Raw genomic sequence first — 17,301 nt, 5'->3', positions numbered from 1 at the left:
ACTGGACAAACAAGTCTCCCAGGTGATGGTTAAAGACGCTGAACTGCGTCACACAAACACCCTGCCCAAAAAGCTGCTGGGCTCTGTGCAGCAGCTCTCCCTGTGCACGACAGCAGGGATAATTTTAGAGATGATTATTCTGCGGTTTTAGTACTGTGGCAGAAAGGGGTATTTTATGCCTGAACTGACTCTGTGCCCTCTCCCAATATGTTTTTAGCACGATTGCTATACCTTTTTGCTACTTACAAATTCAGTGCCCTTCTGTGCAAAGCCTGTTTTGTCTCTTGCTGCATGCGAAGTCACACAGCCCTGTGGGGGAATCAAGCTAGAAAACAAGTGCAGTTTTTATTAATAAGCCCTCAATTTTATTTTAAAGAGTTCTTAAAAAAATATAAGGTACAGATTGCTGAAAAACTTGTATTTGGAAAACAGTATAAGGGTGCGCTCTGAACACCACGGGGATGCTGCACAGTCAGCTGTTCTTTCAGGACTGAAAGGCTCCATCCCTTTGGTTTAAGGGGTGACCAGATTTTCTTAGTGAGTCTACCACCTTTTGTCAATGTTTATAGTGAAGATGCAACTGAAATCAGGGATATTGGCATTTGTGACAGCACTTCTTGTTTATCTTCCATGACATCCAGATTATTTACATGAAGGGGTGATACCTTCTCCTGGGTTCATTAACCTGGAAGTCAATTTGCATTCATTTCGCTTTGCATATAGTTGGAGCCAGGTCTGCTCTGATAATTTTGCCAATAACACTAAAGGCAAGAGATCACAGTAAAGATATTACGAAATACTTATTGAAAACCTGTCACTGCTCTGGCTGTGCTTTGGAGCCAGCTTGGGAGCAGCAAACTGCTGTGTGGCCAGGCCTGTACCCCGCTGCCCGCGGGTGTGCGCTGACGGGGACCACGGTCTCCCCCATGTGGCCTCGGGTGCTGTGTCCCGCAGCACCATGCTGAGAGGCTGAACTTTCGACAAAAGCCTGTCAAAGGAAGGGAAATAAACGGAGGTGACATTTGACAAGTTAGTTTTTTATTCAGTGCATTGAACTCGTACATCACTGCTTCATCAACCAACAACATTTCACACATTGCTATAAAACCAATACTGAGTCCAGTCTCTTGTTAAAGACACTTGGTGTACAATGTAAAGCAGCCTATCAAATATTTACTTTAATAAGTGTAGCTTAGAGCCCAGAAACAGGCTGTGTTCAGTGTGTTTGGTGCTGGGTTGCAGCAGTGGGTGGAGAATGGATCACTGACTCCTGGTTGGTGCAGGGCTTTGTTAATAAATGTCTAGACCCAGCTCATCAACATCTCAGCCAATGTTTATCAGACCACTGTAGATCCTGGCCTCCCTTTTGCAGCTCCTAGTTTGATTATGCCAGTGCTTTGAGCACAGGTGGAGCTGCAACTACGAAATCCCTAATGCAGAACTACTGCAGCACTGGAAAACCTGATTTGGGCTGGGGCTGCCCGTTTGTGCTCTGCACCAAGGACAGTCACTCCAGTGGCACGGCACGTCTCACCCTGTCCCACAACCGGGCCAGCAGCAGCAGTCAGAACAGCACAGCAAACCAAAGAGAAATACAAGGTACTCAGGCCTGACTGTCGGGGCAGAGCGAGAACGTTTTCGGGTTGAAGGGGTCTTACACTGCAAACCTCTGTGCAGGGATGCCTGCATGCACAACAAATCGGGCAGTTAGGTGGATGCTGGGGAACACAAACAGCTGGAGCATCCCCACCAGTGCCACTGCTGGGGTATGTCCCTCAGCCCTGCAGATGCTCTGCTCCCTGCTCTGCATCCCATGTGGGCAGGCACAGTGTCCTCAACACTGTCCCACACATGGGACAAGACAGGAAAGGCTCCACAGGTATGGCTTGGACCTGGTCCCCCCTCCCTCTTGAGAGTCACCCCAGACAGCACAGGGTGCCCTGGCAGGGGAACAGGGCTGGTGCCAGCCCCACAGCTCCCCAGCACAGCGCTCCCAGCAAATCCATCTCTGCTCATCCTCCTCCACCACCCTGCTCATGTCACACCTGCCCTGTGCTCTGGCCCCAACTCGATTCCTGCCTCATCTCTGCCCGCAATCGCTCATTCATTCTGTGTGTAAGGAAGGAGACGGCACATTGCCAAATTAGCTATCTCAGAGGAAATATATTGAGTTTTATTGAGCTGCCCGTTATGGGGCCTGGACTGTTTTGGGCAGTCCCTGTGATGAGCACGCAGTGCTAAGGCATGGTGACCCTCCGGCCGGTGCTCCTGGCTGCTGTAAAGCGCCTCTTATTCCTCAGACCAGAGAACCTCTCATCCAGCGTCAGGCTGGTCTGCAGGGGAAAGGGAGAGCGAGTCAGTCCCATGTCTCATGGCAAAGCACAGCCAAACTGTAGCGGGGTATTGATTAGAGCCCATCAGTCAGGACGGTGCTTTGCAGCCAGTTAGTCAATTAAACCACTCAGCACATGGAGACAAGGAGCTCGACAGACTGTGTGCGGCTGGAAAACCTCCAAGCAGCGCCCAGCCCCAAGACACCGGGCGTCCTTGGCAAGAACAGGAGCAAGCAGATGGCATTTGAGCACAAGGCATCAAGTAAAACCAAGCCGTCCAGACAAGAAACGCTGGCAATGAAGAAGATGGAGCAGGATTTCTGACCTGCTACAGGGCTCTTGCACCATACTTCAGTGTAAAACGTGGCACCGAGGTCACCAAAGCAAAGAGAGAGCAAAGCCCAGAAGTGCCATGTGTCTCTGAGGAGTGGGGAGCACTGACAGTGAAACAGTCCCCCATGGCCAGGACCGCTCACAAGCAGCATCTCCCTGCTCTGGGCAAGCACATGGACAGGCCAAGAGGGGCCAACAGACTGGGGAAAATTGGGCTGAGTTTGTAGTTGCTGAACAGTCTTCTCAGGTGCCTTCAGTTTTGTGAGCAACCCAGTCAGCACGGCTACAGGACTTTTCTCCCGGGTTATGCTAGATAAACCCAACTGGCAGCCCCAAAAACCTGAGCGTGATGTTAACAGCTTAGTGGCAGGGCTGCTGCAGGGTGCGAGGCGTCGCCTGTCCCGTCGATGATCCTCTACCTGGTTGGCCATCGCACGGAAGTTGAATCTCAGCAGCACTCCTTTGGGCTGGGGCTTGGCTGCCCGCGGCGGGGGCCTCTGGCGTCGCAGGAACGGGCGCTTGGATCTGGGCCTGGGGAAAGTAGGAGAAGAGGAGACTGAGGGGTGACCTCATCGATGTTTATAAATATATAAAGGGTAGGTGTCACGAGGATGGAGCCAGGCTCTTCTCGGTGACAACCAACAGTAAGACAAGGGGTAATGGGTTCAAGCTGGAACACAAGAGGTTCCACTTAAATTTGAGAAGAAACTTCTTCTTAGTCAGGGTGACGGAACACTGGAACAGGCTGCCCAGGGAGGTTGTGGAGTCGTCTTCTCTGGAGATATTCAAAACCCGCCTGGACACCTTCCTGTGTAACCTCATCTGGGTGTTCCTGCTCCGGCAGGGGGATTGCACTGGATGATCTTTCGAGGTCCCTTCCAATCCCTAACATTCTGTGATTTTGTGATTCTGTGATTCTGTGAAAGTACAGATCTGCAGTCACTCAGGATGCTAAGGCAGCTTGCTTCCTATCGTCTGCAAGCCAGCAAAGTATGAAGGAGACACCCGCACACCCTGTATGTCCCATAGTACGTCTCACAGCAGCCTGGGTGAGCCTGAAGAGACTGGACAGGCTGGAGGACTGGGCAGAGAAGAACCTGATGAAATTCAACAAAGGGAAGTGCAGGGTCCTGCACCTGGGGAGGAATAACCCCAGGCACCAGTACAGGTTAGGGGTTGACCTGCTGGAAAGCAGCATTGCAGAGAAGGAACTGGGAGTCCCAGTGGACGACAGGCTGATCATGAGCCAGCAATGTGCCCTTGTGGACAAGAAGGCCAATGGTACCTGAGGCGCATTAAGAAAAGTGTGACCAGGAGGTCAAGGGAGGTTATCCTTCCCCTCTACTCTGCCCTGGTGAGGCCACATCTGAGTATTGTGTCCAGTTCTGGGCTCCCCAGTTTAAGAAGGACAAGGAATTACTGGAGAGAGTCCAGCAGAGGGCTACAAAGATGATGAAGGGTCTGGAGCATCTTTCTTATGAGGAAAGGCTGAGAGAGTTGAGTCTGTTCAGCCTGGGGAAGGCTGAGAGGGGATCTTATCGATGTTTATAAATATCTCAAGGGTGGGTGTCCAGAGGATGGGACCAGACTCTTTTCAGTGGTGCCCAAGAACAGGATGAGGGGCAACAGGCACATACTGAAACATAGGAGGTTCCATCTGAATATGAAGAGAAACTTCTTTACTCTGAGGGTGCCAGAGCCCTGGAACAGGCTGCCCAGAGAGGTTGTGGACTCTCCTTCCCTGGAGACATTCAGAACCTGCCTGGACACATTCCTGTGCGATCTGCACTGGTGAACCTGCTTTAGCAGGTGGGTTGGACTAGATGATCTGCAGAGGTCCCTTCCAACCCCAACCATTCTGTGATTCTGTGTAAAGAGTGCCAGGAGAGCTGCTGTGCGGGCAGAATTCCAGCACTGGGGACTGCGTCACATCAAGTCTATCATGGGGTGCTCTCTGTGTGCAGCAGATGCCAAGTGCCTTCACCCACCCTTCTTCCTGCCCTTAGCTGGGTGCCGAGTCCTACAGCTACACCAGCTCAGCCCCGGGGCGAAGCTGTCCTCTTCCAGTCTCCACGTTCCCCTTACACACTGAGCATGACATGTCCCTTTGGGTTGCATGGGTTCTTCCCCACGACACCCCACAGTGAGCACAACCAGCCTGCCAGCTCCCACATGCTGCCAGCGCTTCCATTTCTCCTCACTCTAGATAATGAACGAGCTGTACAGTAATTACCATCTTCTTTCAGATATGCCAGGAAGGGAACAAGACATCATTTGCTAACCATTTTCGGTCTGAACCATTCATTGTGCACTCATTATAGAAGAAGCGAAGCTGCAGTAATGCTAAAGGGATTGGCAATGGCTTTTGTAGGGCTTGCATCCTAACAAATCATCTCATTTACTTACGTGCCGGTCTGGCCCGCCTGGGGATTAGCCACAGAAACCGTCAGAACTGCTCCAGGGCTGGGTTTCACTTGCCACCTGCCAAGACAGGGAGATGTATCCAGCTTCGATTCCAGCATGAAAGAGCACGTTGTGTTTGCAGCGTGCCTTTGTTCACCAATTACCTTCTCCTCCTTGGTGGTTTTCCTTCTCTATTAGCATCCATCTGCTGTGAAATACATTAAAAAAAAAAATTACGTCAAGAATTAGTGTTCAGAAAAAATGATTCCTTTTCCACTATTTCATTTGGTCTATCCTTTCATTGCATGTTGTCAAGGAATCTGCTAATCTTGGGTTTCCTGCTGGCACAGGGATGTGTATGGGGTGGTTCTACTCTGCTTGTGCTGCTGTATAAGCTGCAAGGTTTACTTTTATCACTTCCTCAGGCTTTATTTTCCAGCTGCCAGAATATTAAGCTACATTACAAGTTGCCTGTCCTGCAAATACTTTCCTCGGAACATATTAATTGTTAAAGTCATCCATCTCCCCCAGTTACTTTTGGAAGCAAAGACGCAACTGGGCAAAAGTTGGTAGAACAGAAGGCTTGTCACCATCAGCAGGTTACAGAAAAAATGTCTCGATACTGACCCCTCTCTGAAAGTTGGCTTTGGAGAACCGCTGCTGTGTCTGCTTCTGCTGGAAGGCTGGTCCCCTCTTTAGCAGGAAAGGCCTGCTGGTATAGGAGGAGAGAGAAAAGGACATTGTCGAATATCATCACAGGTCTCTCCTAAAGTTTGATGCAGAAATACGTAACCCAGTGTGGTATTAAAAAGCAGGATGAGAAGCAAATGAGGCTGTGTGTTACCACACAGTTCACTCATTCAGCCCAACAGGTTTTTCTGCCAGTGAAGAATTTCCGAGGAAATAATTTTTCTGCTCAAATGAAATAACAGCTTCTGTTTGTTCTGAACTCTGCTCGTTAAAAAAAAAAAAAACGTGGAAGAAAATCATAGAAAAAAATCTGGTCAGCAGAGACCTCTGGAGGTCATTCAGTCCCTGCTCTACTCAGAGCTGAGAACTACAGGACTGCAAGGGAGCTTCCTTCTGAGCTCAAAATGAGCCAGAACCGAGAATGTCCCCAGTGCCTGGCAACCTTCGCCACAGCTCCTGGGGTGCGGCATCTGCTCCTGCAGCCCCTCACCAGGACAGACTCCCTCTCCCTGCCTATCCCTTATGGCTGGAATCTGTATTTCCTGCCTTCATGAAAATAAATGCTATTTCACCCATGAAAAGTTTTCACCAAAGTGACAGACGAAAAGTTTAATAAAAACACGAAGGTCATATTTTCCATGCTTTCTAAAATAAAATGACAGATCTAATACTTGAATTATTAACTGTCAGCATAAGGTTGTTTTATTTCCAGGTGCTTTCCTAACATACCCAGGAGTATTTTTCTCACGTTGCATTAGCACACAGCCGTAGCCCTTCCCAGCTGGTGCAGACCAAGAGCAGAGCCCCAGGAGCTGCACAGGGAGTCAAAAAAAAAAAATACCCAAAAAAGCCCAAAATACAAAATATTTTACCTTTTCACTGGGGCGCTGGTGCTGGCAGCAGCTGCTCTGAATCTCTTGGGGCCTGGGGGTGGCCATCGCCGTCCCTCCGGCTGCCCGTTGCTGCTGCTTTTGGCGAAAGCATCGTTGTTCTTGTTGCCCTGAAAGAGCAGCGAGAGCTCAGCAGTTGCCACTCGTGCTGCAATCTCAGTGCACAACAAAGGAGCGAGTGTGAGCAACGGCACACGACCGACCGTCCTTCCCTCTGCCGACTGTTGCTGTCTGAAAAGCCAGTGGCATTTTCTGTGGCTCCGTCTAGGAGAAAATCCAGCCTGCTCCAAGGTGCAGGCGGTGATGCTGATACTGCAGCGGTTCCCTCACTGCTCTCGGACATGTCCAGTGCCACTTGCAATTGCTTCAAAGCGGGCTCAGCCCTGCACTGTTGCTCTGCATTCCCTGTATTCTCATTCCCAACTGGTTTTCCTTCTGCAGTCTTGCAACAGAACAACTCTGCTCTGCAAGTGCTTTTTTTTTTTATTGTCTTCTTTGATATTTTCTTGATGGAAAAGTGATTCCTTGCTAAATCTGTTAAAACCTGGTCTCTTCCATGGCCTTTTGTATCTACAACAGGAGTATTTCTACCAAGCAGTGTTGCTGTAGTCTCAACATTTGGACTCAGTATACACTGTTGTCAACAATTAGTGTGTGTGCTTCAGCTCCTGAGCATGAAAGCATGAGTACCAGGAAGAATGTTTCATCCTAATGGTGCAGAAACACCAAAAAAAATTAGTCCACAGAGAGCAAGCCTCTCACAAACCAAGCATTATAGTTTTGTTCATGTTTCTTTTCAGCCATTGACTGTTTCTTGTTTGGACACACAAGTTGCCTGGTTCAAGCCCTGAAGCATGAAGCACATCAGAAGACATCTCAGCAGTGCAGGTCCTCCTGCAGTTACCTACACAAACTGCCACAGACTCCATCCCGTTTATTTCTGTGGGACAATCACCATCACTGTTACTACCCACTAACTGAGATGTGTTTCCACATTCTCCCCACTTGTTTTATTTCTGTAAAATGGAAGCTACTGTAGAATTATGCCTCCTAGCAACTGCTTATTACTTTCTGTTAATACCCAGCCACTCTCAATATCTGAGTCACTGTAGTCTTTGTTTTCAGGAATAACCACTCTCCATGCACATGCCTGCTCAGTTTAGGGCTCTCTTATTTATACCCCCTGGACACAGCCATTAAATGTGCCATCATGTTCACCACTTTGCTGTTTTTTTAAAAGCTTACTGGGCATATGTGACCTCCTAATTGAGTGGATTTCCATCAGTGTGGCAAAAAACTCCCTCTCACAAAGGAGTATCTACCTGCTTGATTTCCACCTTCTACACCAAGTCACTTTAGTATCAGTGGTACTCAGAAGAAAGCTGTAAGAATCACTTTAATGATGAACATGTACCTTCCATCTCATCTATTGAGTCTTAAAAATAGCTTAAAAATCAAATGAAAACATTTTTAAGTGTTTTTGAGCAAAGACAAGGTCTAAACATTTAAACTTGAAAAAGTGAAAGCCATGAATAAAAAAAAAATGCATTTTACGCTGAATAATGTGGGCAATCTGACCCATGGCTGTCATAGCACTGGGAATCAGTGTCTCTGGGGAGATTCTCACTTGCTAGTGAAAAGTATGTCTCTGAACCAAAGTCACCTGAAGTCAACAACAGTCTATTCTTTGACCTCACTGAACCTTGGAAAATGCTTTGGGTGAAGGACAAATAATGGTGAATCTTAACATACCTCCTCTAAATGATAATAGTGAGATGACATGGAAGTTGTTTTTACAGAAATACTTTTACATCTTTTAAGAACACATTTTAAAAAAATCTTTTTTGTAAAACCCATGGGAATTGATTCAGTAAAAATATGCCAAGTCATAAGCTTATAAAACCAACTGGAAAATTGCTATTTTATATGCATGTGTCTGTACTCACCTATGCATACAAATGCTGTGCACAGGCATATAAAAGACGTCTGTAAATTTTTAATGTAGATTGTTCTTTGGGGTGATCCAGGATCATAAAATCCAGCCGATTTCTACATGACATTTGTGAACAGCTGTACCTTCCTTACCCCCTACCTCTTGAGCTGATGCCTGGCGATTTAAAGGGCTCACTCCATTTAATGCAGCAGCTGCTCTTCTCCTGGGACCGGGCACAGTATTCCTGAATTGCCTCAGATTGTATTGTTGTTGTCCAAACCCTCTTCTAAAACGGTTAGGTCCTATGAAAATAAACTCTTATTTTAGCATTCTTCAAAACTTGATTTATGATTACAATTTTGCAAATGGATTACAAGGTTAACTTAATATGATATAGGAGTCTCTATATAAATAGTGACGCAAGATTTGCATTAACTTATTCCAGAAAAGTAAATTGATTTTGCAGAATATTAAATAATTTATCTCTCCAACTTTTCACTAACATTCTTATTATATGCAGGAGTGACAAACACATCCTTTGATTTGAAAGAATATAGAAAAGAATTCCATAATTCTGATTCCTAATAAAGGCAGGAACACTCGCATCAGAAAACCTATCAATCTGTTGTCAGAGCTCACATTGCTATGAACTAACTGTGAAATGGAAAATCCTTTTGATACAGGTACACAAGTGACGTGAGCATCCAGAAGCCAACCCCACAGCAGCCTGGAATAGCTCTGAGTGCCCACATTATAGCACTTGATAAGTGAAGACTGAACTGTAATTTATATGTGTGTATATATATATTTACCTTGACATACCATTATTTACTGCATATATTGAAGGGGGTACCTTCTGCTGTTTTATGTACCTGCACAGTACATATACACTCACAGCCCATCTTGCATTTAAGTTTTTCCCTAAGGCTGTTTATGACTTTTAAGTTTGCCACGAGGAAAGCGCTCCCTCAGATGGTGGCACAGTGCATGAAAACCTAATTACTCCACATGATAAACTTCTGTAGTCCTAATGAAGCAGACATTTTCTGAGTTGCTATAGCAGTGAAATGTGCACACATAGTCAGAGGGGTGGATAAATCAGGAATAAAGCAGTACACGGGAGAGGGGACCAAGAACACGGTTAAACCCCTGCACCATACAGCAGAACCTCACCGATACAAACCACCGAGCAGTTAGACACATGTATTGATCCTATACCATCGATTCCTACATCACAGCAATTTATAATGACTTGGAGCAATTAGAAATGAAGTGTTCTGAGGCAGCGGTGACATTGCTGTCAGGGGCCATCACTGCAGTGATTAATGAAGGCTCCAGCCACAGGGTGTGACACCCATCGATGCCAGCATGGGCTGGTTACACTGGGATATGAGTGAAGATGATTTGAGCTGCTCTGGCTCTAAAACAAAAGGGCAGCAGGGCATGCCCATGGGAAGCACCTCCTGAACAGCACATTGGGACGTTTCGCTCCCTGCGGCCCAGGGTGCTGGTCGGGAACACTCACAAAAATGCAATGCTGTTCACGGGCTCTGTGGGGCCAGTAATTTGCAAACCATGCTCTCTCACCACAGGAGAAGTGCAGGTGTTTAAATGTTCCTTTCCTGACAAACACTTGAATTTTGGCCATCTGTGTCTTTTTAACAAGATGTGGTCTCGCTGTGTTTAATGCCCCTTTTCTCCCTCCTGGTTCTGTCCCCACAGTATGTTTTTCTCTTTCTTATTCCCTTCAACAACCACCCTGGGCCTGGCCCTCTCCCTTGTCTGTTTGCCCATGGGCCACTGAGCCCCACAACACAGCTCTCCTGCTGCTCCTCTGCAGCAAGACAGACGGAGCTCAGCTGCCTTCCCTGGGTATTTCATCGGGGCCATGGGAGTGACTGACACAAAAGGCAGCCCAGACCAGAAAATCAGGCCCCGGTCAGTCAGTTCGTATTAGAGAGCCTCTGCTCGGCAGTGCACTCAGGCATGTCTCAGCCAGTGTAAACAACTAACGATGGAGCCATTGGCTCCAAGGGGTACCCCGTGTACGCCAGCTGGGGACCAAAGCCTCGCTCTGTCACATGTATCCTGAAGTGTAACACACGGGAGGCTCCATCTCTGCAAAAAGTCTGGCAGGTGTTTATTAATGAAAGAACATCTGAATAAAACCCCAGAGTATCAGCAGCTGGGGAAGACCCCCATGATGCTGGGGTGCTTGCTCAGAGCCTGGTGCTCAGCACACCTGGGTTGGCCAAGAAGTACCTCTGCCCAGTAAATCCAGTTTGGGGAGAAGCCCTGATGTCTGACAGACTCTTTTCTCCGAGGACATTTGAAATTCAGATTTCTTGTCATTAAAAATCATCTTTCCCCCACTGGGGAGATGGTTTAAGCCATATTCCAGGAGGAATAACAGCATTTCGCTTGCACGAATTCTCTTGCTGGTTTAATCAGCGTAATACCCTTCTCCATGCTCTGTCATTACAGTGCTGGGCTGTTTTGATCATCATTTTGATAATGGTTATTACGGCTCAGCCCAGAAGGGACTGCATTTCAGCAGGGACCAAAGTGAAATGAGTTCCCAGAGAATTATGGGCTAAATTCCTAGTTATGCTGAGCTTCCTAAAATTGCTACTGAAATCAGCTCAAACAACATGGTGGGTCTCTGTCCTTGGCAGGGCTGAATTCAGACTCAAAACCTATTAAATACTAAGACTAGCAGAAAGAACTATATAAATGAACAGAAAAGTTATCATTTCTAAGGAATAGCTAAAAAAAATATTTTGTTGGATTTATTTGACTCTGCACGCAGTAGTCTCTTGAGTGTGGAAGAATATAAAAGCCTGTGTTTTTGACAGAAAAACCAATTTGGAAAGGGCAGTTATCATCATTCTGTTTTGAACCGGAACGATTCTTGGTAAGGCAATATGTGGCGGAGACCAAGAACATGAGAGTGGGAGGCAGATCGGAGACAAGCAGGACTGCTCCCAGCAATCCCACTGTCCTGATGTGCCAGCAGCACTCTAAGGAAAGACATTGCTGCAAAATGTCACTAAAGTCTTCAATGAAGTGATTTAGCAGTAATTAAAAAAAAAAGTAAGATTTTGATAGAGATGGCATTTCAGGCGCAGGTCACTTTGGTTCTGTAGATAAAAGCTAGTGGAACCAAACATAGATCAGTGTGTGATCACATCGTATTATAAAAAAACTCATGCCAAAAATAGCATGGTTGGCAAAAGTGAACAAATTAGCTCCAATAACTGAGCTATCAAAGACAGTTACTGAAGGGGTAATTTAAGTGTGTTCTGGGAAAAAGAGTATTAGGAAGAGGCATAATTAAAATATGCAAAGCCAAAAGGGAATAGAGAATAGATATTTAGTCACTTTGAATTAGTAATTCATGAGAGGGTAGAAGGGAGAGAAATGCATGAATTTGTGCTCTGAAAGGACCCTGATAGTCCATTGTTGCAGAGAGAAAAGCTATTCAGAGCTCGAGTACATGTATACGCATGCAGGAACTAGATAGGAGAAAGATTTAAAAGCTGTATTTTGTTACAAAAATGTGTTTTCCAGCTTGGCAGGCCTCCATCATCCCAAGGCGCTCACCTACCTTGCAAATTCCTCTGCATCCAGGCGCGGAAACGGGGCCGCCCGTACCTGTACGCTGAATTTCTGTTCTTGGCCTGCTGCCTTTGGTTGTCCCCCGTGGCGCTGGCATCTGTTTGCTCTTTCCTGTGGCGTTTTATAATGTCATCTAGATCGAAATGGCAAAGGAGAAACCCATAAAACACACACTTTCTACCAACAGTTATTCCCACTGCCAACAGTAAAAATGGAGCTTGTGATTCTGTGAGCTACACTGGCTGTACAATAAAAGATTAAGCTTAGCTCAGAAAATATAGGATCAATTTACTCAGCTCCTGTGGGCTGGAGATTAGAGTGCAGCAAATTATTTAAGAATGTGCTACCATCCAGCATATATCCACCATGTGCAGGACAGAGATTTCAGACCCATGTCCCACCGAGGGATCCGATCCTGCAGATTTCTCACAAGCTTAAGGGAACATGTGTTTGCAGGGGCACCAGGAGCTTGGCACTGGGCAGAGAACATTTTTTTTGAGAAGCTGTGACTTGGGAGGCTGCAGCAGAGGTGGTCAAAGCGGGGAGAATGGGCACCCATGGGTGCACCCACGCTGTGATGGCCACTCTCCCTGCCATACGTGAGACGGGGGCACTACACCCTGCATAAAATGTGTCCCTGATGTATAAACAACACAAACTCTGTTCAAATGTCATGCAAACACAAGTGGGATGAATGTCCCCCTCGCCCCTAAATTTGCAAAGGGGAAAACTGAAGCTTGGTGCAGCAAATGCCATGATGCGAGGGCTGTGTGGAAGGAATCTCACTTGTACAGGGCGACTGCCAACAAAGAGGACAATATGGTCCTGCAAACACTCACGGTCCACCAGGAGGTTGTAGAATGGTTTCCTTTCAGTTCCCATCCACTGGAGTCAGCTACCTGCATCTCTTTCCTCAGTGCTTTAAAAAAACACAGCAAGTTTCTAGCCCTCAGTGGTATGTGATAAAGCTTGAAGCCATAAAAGTCTATGGCTTGAGGAACAGTATGCAGAGATGTAACATGCACAACAAATATCAGCAGCACTTTGTATTTTAAGTCCCACAGTCTTCAGGACCTGATTCTTAATCTTCTGACTACCTGTGGTAGATGTTCCTGCTTAATTGCTCAATATAGCCAACCTACAAACAGCTGGATAAGGATATATCAACCATACAGCAAGAACTTCTTCACTTCTGCTCTTTTTTGGTGAAGCAGAGAGGGAGAATATCCCAAATACAAGAGGACTGCACAAGGGATCCCTGATATCCCCTGCAAAACGGGTTGTCCTGTATAGACCGGTCTGCACCACATCAAGGGAACCAGCTGTCATGCTTCACGTTGAACACATTGATTTGATTTCCATGCTTGCTCACCGCCAGCAGCATTAGGATGTTTTGGGAACCCTGCACAGCTCTCTGCAGACAGGGAGGGCAACAAGCCAGATTCTGCGCTGCTGCAGTACGAGTGCTGAGACCAGGCACAGCTACATCACACCTCTGAGCCCCCATCGCCACCCCACCACGAAAGGGGTATAAAACAGCCTAAATGCAGCAAAATGGACCTGAGATGTCCTGCCAATGTCCCAGGACTCCTCTCACCCAAACTTCTTATTAGGCAGCTCTGAAAATGTACTGTACTGAGCTCTTTCATGACCTACGAGATGTTTCTCGCCTTCTTTGCAAAACGTCATGTGAATGTGGTTCCCAAGGTGCAGAGCCTGCATGAAACAACCAATTATTTTCCCTGTGATTTAGACACTTTTGGCTTAAAACTATCTTAGTAGCACTGAGAAGACAACACAAAACTTCTCCCAAGGAAGTTTTGCCACTGTGCTTCACCAGTTCAGACCCAGCCAAACATTCAGGTCCTTCCCAGCCACACACCCCCTGAGCAGCACTGAAGTGCTGTGTTTTATGACAGTGAGCACAAGGCACACAAAGGAAGGTGATGATCTACCTGCAGTATCCAGACTATACCTCACAGGGTTTGGAAAGCTCATGCCCATCCCGAACAAGTATTTTTACTCTTTAAAAGATGGCACTGGAAGTTGAGGTATCTGCACTAAGCACAAACCACTTTTAGACGCGGAGCTCTGTCAAGAAACAGCTCAAAGTTCTCAAGGAGTTGGTCTGACATCAGGGGTGTCTTTTTAATTCGAACTGTTCTGATGAAGAGGAAAGGCAAGGGGACATCTCCTCATTAATTTTTATTTTCCTACAGTTTCTTCCTTCAACCTCAAATGTTCCAGAAAATATTTAGCAAGTAATAAAGTCACATTTGTTAAGCTCCAAGCAGAATGTTTTAACTTCAACAAATTAGCAAGAAAAGAAGTGTCCAAATCAGGCCTTTTCTCAGGCAGTGGCTACTCCTTAATGAACCACTGGAATGGAAACACCAAAGTGCCATTAGCCTTCAATGGGTGATTATCGCAAACAGCACATCATACCTCCAGCGCTTGTGACTTGTCATTTTCTATCAAGAAACTCCTGTGTCCAAATTAATACAAAGCCCAGGGAAAACAAGTGAAAGCAGATCTAAGAATAGGCTGCGTGACTGCTTTTGTGATTTCTCTATCAAGTCTGCCAGGAAGGGAGCACGCTGGGAGGGGCTGTTCTTGGTACGAATGCGCTAATGTTCTCAGCTAAGTGTGCCTTTGGGACATATGCTATTTGGGGCACAGGCTGCTTTGAAGCATATTGACAGCATCCCTGCTTGCAGGGAGGTGGATGCAAGCATCCAAGGGTGGGCTATCTACCGTGCGAGGAAGAGCTCGCTGGGAACACAGAGGAGATGAATGCTCAGGTTCCCAGTCTGTCACTTTTCAGTGTCTTTTTTTTGTTTAGGTTTGAGTTGTTACCCTGTCTTCTGCACCCATAAATATGATGGCGTTAACAGAGCAATGTAATGGAGTGCTATATAAGGATGGAAGGGATCCTGAGAGGTCGTTTAAGGTACTCCTATGCTCTCAAGACAGAGTTAGATCTATCAGGGTGGCTTTGGGGTAACTTGCAGTTTCCTGTGACTGCTAACTCGAGTAAGACCCAATTTATCTCGAAGCACAGAAACAAGCACCTGATGGCAAAAGTTTCAGTTTTTCACCAGGGCCTTTTTCCAGTTCTCTCTTCCACTTTGAGTAAGGTGTATTCTGGACTGAATATGGAGGTGGAGCACAGGAGGTCTGACCAAGGGAAGCACTATGGGAGAGCAAAAGCAAAGGGAGTATCGCTTGTCAGCAAAAAGGATGTGCAACACCATGGGAAAAAACTAAATGAAACATTCAGGACCCACTATTGCTGTAAATCCCCACAGCACCATTAAAATAAGGGTGCATCAGCCAAGGGATCAATTTGAGTTTGCAGTGGAAAATGTTCTGCTATTCCTGACAAGTAGCTCATTGCTGGGAAGAAATGACATAAGATTTCAGTTAGGAAGCTGTCCCAATAATAAAAGGTAGTGGTGGACTTTCCTTCCACAGCAGATCCACCAAGATCTATCATCCAACTGTCGGAGTCCAGGCCTTCAGAGCTAATAAAAGGACAGTTGTTTATGCACAGTTCACATATCCGGTGCCAGAGGAATGGCAAGCATCACGAGCAGGCTGCTATAAATAGCCTGCATACCCGAGGATACGTCTCATATCTTTATTTCAATAGAGGCTCATTTACGTAAGCCTCTCCCAACCCATGGCGCTTGACACTCTCCCCCCTTGAAGTTACGGGGTGCTGCCAGCAAAGCACAGAGATGGATTTGAAGCCGTGCTTCCTCCTCCTTCCCCACCGGCTATTTCTTCACGTTTTCCTGCCCGGTCCCGTTCCACCGCAACCGGGTGCAGACATACCCGGGGCAGGAGCACTGCGGGGCCACACCACGCTCCTCTGCCCGCCTCTACCCACCGCGCCACGACACACACAAGCACAAAACAAACCCCCGGACCCCGCCGGGCGCACGGAGCCCCGTGCCGGGATCAGCCCCGTGCCGGGATCAGCCCCGTGCCGGGACCGGCCCCGGAGGCGCACGGAGTCCCGGGCCGGGCCGGGTCCCTCTGAACGTCCACGGCCCGACCCCGCCGCCCAGGCAGGGACCCTCACCCCGCCGGACCTACCCAGGGACATGTCAATCTCCTCGGCTCCCGGCTGCGGCCCCGCCGCGGGGCCCGGCCCCGGCTGCGGCTCCGCCACCTCCATGGGCTCCGCGCTCGCAGTGCCGCCCAGTGCGCCTGCCCGGAATGTGCCGGCAGGCGCCGCCGGCACCCCGCCCCGGCACCCGGCCCGGCCGCGGCACCCACCCCCCAGCACCCTGCCCCCTGTGCCCGGACACCCCTCTCTCTGCACGCTGACCGTCCGGTGCCCCGCAAGCATCCCCCAGGCTTGCTCCGCAAGCATCCCCTCCGCCCCCCGCTCCGCAGCCGGCTCTGCCCGCTGCGCCCCGGGGCGCTCTCCGCCCAGCCCAGCCTTGGCTCTCTGCCCCTCCACAGCCCAGGAGTCACCCTCGCAGCCTCCCCACTTATTCGGGGCATCCTTTTCATCAGCACTTCCCCTCTAGCTCTCCCCTCAGCACCATTCCCCAGCCTCCCTGCTAACCTTTCCTCTTCTCCCCCTGAATCCTTCTCCTCTGGGGTCTGTGCCAGGAGCAGATATATCTTAAAAACCCGTCAGGCATTTCTGAGCCATGTAGAAGAAGAAATGACCGTCTCATTCCGAAGACTAGAAAAACAGGATAACTTTACAAATGGAGGTACTCTTGGCTTGTATTCAGTCATGAACTTACTTTGTATTTGTGAGCTTCTTCAGGAACAAGCATTCATTTGGGATTTGTCTTTCAGCACCACCCCAACCACTCAGAACACAGATTCTTCGGGGGATCTTTCAGTCTTTTTCACATTAGTTATGGTACTGGTGCAGTCTTAATACAAAACGTGAGCTAAACCATCTTCCTCTGCTTTTAAAGCCAAATGGAAACAAAACAAAACAAAACTAAATGGAAGAGAAGAACTGGGAGAACAATCACTCCTCTTCCAAAGGGCTACTGTGCATTAGGTGAATAGCATGTTTTCCTCTAAAATTTTTATATAATAAATGCTCTGAAATAATTTTCCACACCAC

The 17,301-nt window shown here is 47.6% G+C and overlaps 1 protein-coding gene across 3 annotated transcripts; it reads right to left on the bottom strand.

Annotated features, from left to right (window-relative positions):
* Positions 1–1,016: 1,016 nt before the first annotated feature.
* LOC135993309 (UAP56-interacting factor-like) lies at positions 1,017–16,427 on the bottom strand. 3 transcript variants are annotated; one of them, XM_065643065.1, is made up of 9 exons: positions 16,302–16,427; positions 12,190–12,333; positions 8,742–8,884; positions 6,632–6,759; positions 5,697–5,781; positions 5,234–5,277; positions 5,073–5,147; positions 3,086–3,197; positions 1,017–2,333 (listed from the first exon to the last, which is right to left on the bottom strand). In XM_065643065.1, exons 1-9 carry the CDS (start codon positions 16,381–16,383, stop codon positions 2,238–2,240), a joined length of 909 nt encoding a protein of 302 aa, XP_065499137.1. In that variant the 5' UTR covers positions 16,384–16,427; the 3' UTR covers positions 1,017–2,237. The 3 variants fall into 3 exon arrangements, with proteins under 3 accessions (XP_065499137.1, XP_065499139.1, XP_065499138.1); XM_065643067.1 differs by having other exon boundaries at positions 5,234–5,274; XM_065643066.1 differs by having other exon boundaries at positions 5,697–5,778.
* Positions 16,428–17,301: the final 874 nt, after the last annotated feature.

This window comes from Caloenas nicobarica, chromosome 12, assembly GCF_036013445.1.
Source record: "Caloenas nicobarica isolate bCalNic1 chromosome 12, bCalNic1.hap1, whole genome shotgun sequence".
Taxonomy (NCBI): domain Eukaryota; kingdom Metazoa; phylum Chordata; class Aves; order Columbiformes; family Columbidae; genus Caloenas; species Caloenas nicobarica.
Note: the sequence above shows the minus strand (reverse complement) of the source record. Positions and strands in the feature narration are given on the sequence as shown.

Coding starts and splice junctions, on each gene's coding strand:
- LOC135993309 (XM_065643065.1), bottom strand. CDS start 16,383: ATGGAGGTGGCGGAGCCGCAGCCGGGGCCGGGCCCCGCGGCGGGGCCG. Junction 6,760..8,741: donor GCCAGGCATCAGCTCAAGAG/GTAGGGGGTAAG, acceptor CTGCTCTTTCAG/GGCAACAAGAACAACGATGC. Junction 5,148..5,233: donor AAACCACCAAGGAGGAGAAG/GTAATTGGTGAA, acceptor CTGTCTTGGCAG/GTGGCAAGTGAAACCCAGCC.